The 5,691-nt window shown below is 40.0% G+C and overlaps 1 protein-coding gene and 1 pseudogene across 2 annotated transcripts; one reads left to right on the top strand and one right to left on the bottom strand.

Moving 5' to 3' along the window:
* Positions 408-4,332, top strand: LOC109837801 (lysine histidine transporter-like 8). Of its 2 annotated transcripts, XM_020406163.1 has the most exons (4): positions 408-869; positions 2,781-2,914; positions 2,993-3,552; positions 3,645-4,332. In XM_020406163.1, exons 1-4 carry the CDS (start codon positions 481-483, stop codon positions 4,128-4,130), a joined length of 1,569 nt encoding a protein of 522 aa, XP_020261752.1. In that variant the 5' UTR covers positions 408-480; the 3' UTR covers positions 4,131-4,332. The 2 variants fall into 2 exon arrangements, with proteins under 2 accessions (XP_020261752.1, XP_020261751.1); XM_020406162.1 differs by having other exon boundaries at positions 2,781-3,552.
* Positions 4,279-5,691, bottom strand: part of LOC109837802 — a 17,511-nt pseudogene continuing 16,098 nt past the window's right edge.

Consider the following 5,691-nt stretch of genomic DNA (forward strand, 5'->3'; position numbering starts at 1 on the left):
CTTTATGTTTAGGTTTCTATGAAAACCGCCCTCAACAATTTCAACATTTCTCTAAAAAATTCCTAACAACATTTAACAACAATTATGATATGAGCGATTTAAATTACGTAGAAAGATATTTTTGCTAGTGAACATTGTGATTAACGCTGCTAGGGGGATACTGTTTGAAAACATTGAAAGTTGGGGCTTTCCTACGAACCCCAAAACATCATGGGAATTTTGTGACATTTTAAAATTTAGGGGGTGAGAACTGCTCAAACTTACGGGGGGATTTTGCGGAAAGTTACCCTCTTTTTAATATATATTACCTACACACCTCAATCCCAAGCCTCACCAACCGCTTCTCCGATATTCCAAAAATTAATATATTAAACATGCATGAACCCCCTCCTACCTCATCACCAAGAATAAATACCAGGTATCATCCACGCATATCGCATCATACAGCGCGCAAGCAGTTATCTTTGACTAGCGAAGAGAATGGGAGAGGTAGTAGAACTACGTTCTACTCCGGCAACGCCGAAGGCCGACACACCACCAATATCGGCCCCTCCATCGCAGCTCCACTCTCCATCACTAACGCGGTCGCCGCTGCTAACGCCGACGATGGCAAAATCGCCAAGGACTCCGAAGACACCGAGCCGGTTCTCGATGACACCGATCGCAAGCCCGATGAGGAAAGCGGTGGTGAATATGAGGGCGTATTTGGAGGAGGTTGGGCATATGACGAAGCTGGACCCGCATGATGCTTGGCTGCCCATCACAGAGTCGAGGAACGGGAACGCTTACTATGCGGCGTTTCATACTCTAAGCTCTGGGATTGGGTTCCAGGCGCTCGTGTTGCCCGTCGCCTTCACTGTTCTTGGATGGTAATATTTGAGCCCGTTACTCTCGTCTTGATCTTAGTTTATTTGTTTAATTACTTGTTTTTTATTTTTAGATTTTTTTTTTTTGAATAGATAAGAGTTTAATTATATGTTATCCTTGATTCCCGCTAGTCATAGCAGGTGGAATTGTCGCAATGAAATATTTAATCATTATTTATCTTCTATATTTCCGTAAATTATGTACGTTTTTGGATCTCCTGTTTAGTGCTCCAATCTTCTTATGTCTCTGGATGCATAGAATATAAAAGTTATGTTTAAAATTTCAGTATATCTTAGTGTGCAACAATAAGAAAGGTCAGAAAGTTGGATGTAAAACCAAACCATCTTCTCGCCTTGAAGTTTTCTCTTATAACGGATATATATTCAACATAACAGTTTCATATCGTGGAGGAGCCTAGGGTAAAAAGATTGTTCATATAATTTTTTTTAAATATCCTAAAATTTCATACCAACAATCTAGTAAAGCATAGCGCCTCACGCAAATTTCTAGTTATTCACACCCATTTATCCCTCTATGTTCTCATATTTGCACATGAAGTTTTTTTTATATAATTATCGATTAAATTTTGGCTCAGGTCTTTTCTCAAAAGAACAATCTACCAAAGCAAAAGATTTTTTTTTTAATAGAAAACTAGTAAAGCAAACGATATGCAAGGTTTAATAAACAAACAATTATTACATCTTTTAATTTATAACATAAATTTCATACTCCGAACTTTTCCCCAATAGGAATAAAATAATTGCTCAGGTCACCTAACTAATTATAGCTAAGGGTATCTTCAAGTTTTACATAGCGTTTGTTACCTGCATAAAGCTTCCTTGTTTGGGTGTGTGATGAAACAAACTTGCAAGTCCTCGTCTTAATTGCATTAAAAAAGATGTTCAAGAAACAAAAATTAATAAAAACAGAAGAGCAACATCCTCAGATTTGAGCTCGGATTGTATGGATCTGTTTGCTCTGTTTGTCGATTCGACGCGCCTCCTAACTAGAGAAAAAAAAGTGACAAACTAGGATTAGCATGTAATTTTATAAAATGTTTGAAATTTCTACAGAGCAGAACTCGCCGAGGAAATTGCTTGTATTGATACTGACATGGTCCTCTTTGCATTGATTGTGCGCGCTAACTAGTAACTAGCAGACAAGCTCAGAGCTTTCAAGAAGCTTATCTTGGACGCGCGAGGCTCGCCAACAAGTTTTCTTCTAACAAAAGAAGAAGGTGATCCGTGACAAGGATTGGGGATAGAGAATTAGTGAGGTGCTCGTCCTTTCGAAATCCTCGACATCCATGACTTTACGCATTTAGGCATTTAGGATTCCCATAGTCAGAATTCACAAAGTACTCACTTTTGCGTTTTCATCCTGATTTGTGCTCACTTGAAGGAAATCCATAAATACGCTCAATTCTAACTTCGGTAGATCCTGCTTGCTCATTTCGATAGAATGAAGAAAAGGAAAAGTTCTATAGGATCCACCGATAATCTTACCATCAACACTCTGGGGCCTCTACTCTTCCTGTGGCGTGCAAAACCCAAACTCAAAACAGAGAATTTCTCACCCCGGTTTTTCCACGACGGACAACAAGTTTCATCACGTTTTTCTTATTCATTTCCCTTCAAAACAAACAACAGATTCCATGAGTTGCCAACAAACCTGTAGAGACAAAGTAGCGCTAAGGTATCCTTTGCTGGATAATACGAGTCAGCAAAATGCTAGTAAATGTCTCAAAAGACCAAGAGTTTACACCCCCAAAGTTTCTCTAATGTACCGCTATAATTCAAGCAAACACTAAACCCACCAGACAATTTCGTTCCAGCCAAAAGATGGACATAGCCTTGTACCATAATACCAAACTGATCTCGGACCCTCACACATAACTGCTGCTCTTTATGCAGGACGTGGGGGACAGTAATCCTGTCCTTGGCGTTCATCTGGCAGCTCTACACCCTTTGGCTACTGGTCATCCTACACGAATCAGTGCCCGGTAACCGTTACAGTCGTTACCTTCAGCTCGCCAATGCAGTATTCGGTAAGCAAAACCCATATACTCCCTATATTCCATATGTACTTCAGATTTCTCACACTGCAGCTCCCTACCCATTCTCAGGCACAAAGTTCGGGAGAAGTCTCGCGTTGTTCCCCATACTGTACCTATCAGCAGGCACCTGCTCCGCCCTCATAATCGTCGGTGGCAGCAGCATGAAGCAATTCTTTGAGATTGTTTGTGGCCCCACCTGCACTTCAGAGCCTCTAACTGCCGTTGAGTGGTACATCGTCTTTACTTGCCTTGCAATCATCCTCTCACAGCTCCCAAATCTCAACTCCATCGCTGGCATCTCCCTCGTCGGTGCACTCACCGCCGTCGCCTACTGCACCATGATATGGGTCGTGTCAGTGATTAAAGGTCGGCAACCGGGAGTCTCTTATAATAGGGCCAAGACAACATCTGAGGTTGATAGTGTGCTTGGTGTCATAAATGCCATTGGAATTATTGCTTTTGCCTTCAGAGGGCATAACCTTGTGCTTGAGATTCAGGCAACTATGCCGTCTACTCTTAAGCATCCATCTCGTGTACCTATGTGGAGGGGAGTGAAGGCTGCATACGTAATCGTTGCATTGTGCCTGTTCCCTATTGCAATTGGAGGTTTCTGGGCTTATGGGAACCTGGTGAGCAAAATCATTCTCTAGCATTGTTTCTACTTTCTACTCCTTCAGCATAAGATAAATCTCATTCTCAACTTCGTCTTGAAATGGAACAGATACCTCAGAATGGGATCCTTACCGCGATGTTCATGTTCCATAGTCGAGACACCTCTAGTGCAGTGTTGGGCCTGACAACTCTCCTCGTCGTAATAAACTGTCTTGCTGCTTTTCAAATATACGCGATGCCAGTCTTTGACAATATGGAGTCTGGATACACCAGCAAGAAAAACAAACCGTGCCCAAGATGGTTGAGAGCAGGGTTTCGGGCATTCTTTGGAGCGGTTGCTTTCCTATTAGCATTTGCATTTCCTTTCTTGGGGGATTTGGCTGGACTCATCGGAGGTATAGCACTGCCTGTGACTTTGGCTTATCCCTGTTTCATGTGGATTATAGTGAAGAAACCAGAGAAATACAGTTTCATGTGGTACCTCAATTGGGGATTAGGAAGTTTAGGCATGGGTTTGAGTGTTGTATTGGTTGTCGGAGGATTGTGGAGGATAGTAGAGACGGGTGTCAAACTTCGCTTCTTCAAGCCTCAGTGATAGGAATAAAGAGATTAAGATCGTAAAAGGTGCCAGAAAGTTCTAATATTCCATTTGCTGATCTAACGGATAAGTGTGAGAAGCTTTAGTTGTCTGAACTCTGTGGTATCATATGATGTACATACAGTACATGTAGAGTTGCGTTAAATATTTTTATGCCCACCCGCTTGGATAAATATAAAACTACTGAAATTTTGTCTTAGCAGCAGCATACAAATAGACAGACATTTGTCAGGATAATTTACTTTTGCCACTTGGTCCGAAAATTCCAGGAGTGCTCATACCTAGAAACTGTTACTGTCTTTTCTTTTTCTCTAAACAATAAATAAAACCCAAGGATGAAAAGCAATTGAGCCAAGGCTTACATTGGAGAAGGAATTACCAACCACAGCAACAAGTAATAATGTTGGAGCAAGAATAAGGACGTGCTCTGGTTTCTATCTCCTCTGTAGAGGGGATTGGTTCCAGGGTGTATATGCTCTCTCTTGAGCAGCAGAAGGTACACAGATTTCTGTAGATACCTCTACTGAAGAGATAAAACACATTCAGGAAGTTCCCTGTAAATCAAATAATACTAATTTCGTAAGTGGTTTGATTCGTAACTTGTGATGCTCACAACTGATAATATTGACCACTTACAGAGGAGCATTATACTAATCTTACCTTAGGTAGAAAATCTGTTGTCTTACAATTTCGTAAGTGGTTTGATTCGTCGATAAAAGATAGCTACAAGAAAACATGTAAGGGAGCTCATTTTATCGTTCAATATGTTTGAAGATGTTAGCAACAGAACTTGTAATCAGCATATTTAACATGCCAATTAGGGACAACAATGGCTGAAAGCCCTAGAGCGTGAGTAAAAGTTAAGATACAAGTATTAACTCAAAGATATGCAGCTAAGCAATTAAGAAGGAATAGCTATTAGAACAATGATATATCTCACAAGGAAAACATCAAGGAAAATTGAAGGTTACCTATGGAAAAGCACCAGCAAAAACAGAAAGATGAAACAAAATATCAATAACGCTAATAGTAGTATCACATAAAATCCTCCCACCGGATAACAGAACCAACATGAGCATTATATCAGAGAAAGCATGATAAATACAGAAAAAATGGGAACACTGGTTAGTTCACTTTCTTTATATGTGTGTATCTGGGATCCATGGCATATTGAGCAAAAAAGTACTAAAGGTGGCACTATCTTGAGTACATTGCAACTCTGGTCCAAATAGATACTAATGATCAGAAATTTTCCGTTTACATTTGTTTCTTAACAGTTAAGAACTTACAGCTGTCAAGGAAGAAAAGTTAAGTGGTAAAAATTAGATTAGAGAACTTAGGAAAAGGCTCAGAGTATGCTCTATATGATGAAGATCCTAAAGAAGGTAATGCTGGTGTATCAATAGAGCATTTGGCAAAGGATCTGAATATTTACATGTCGTATTGTTGAGTTTCCTCACTCAAGACTATTACCAATGCATCAATTCTGAGAATGCATCACTTTTGAGAATGACATTAAATTTGTAACAGTTTAAACAATATTATGATAAAATGAAGT

This window comes from Asparagus officinalis, chromosome 4 (genome assembly GCF_001876935.1).
Source record: "Asparagus officinalis chromosome 4, Aspof.V1, whole genome shotgun sequence".
Taxonomy (NCBI): Eukaryota; Viridiplantae; Streptophyta; class Magnoliopsida; order Asparagales; family Asparagaceae; genus Asparagus; species Asparagus officinalis.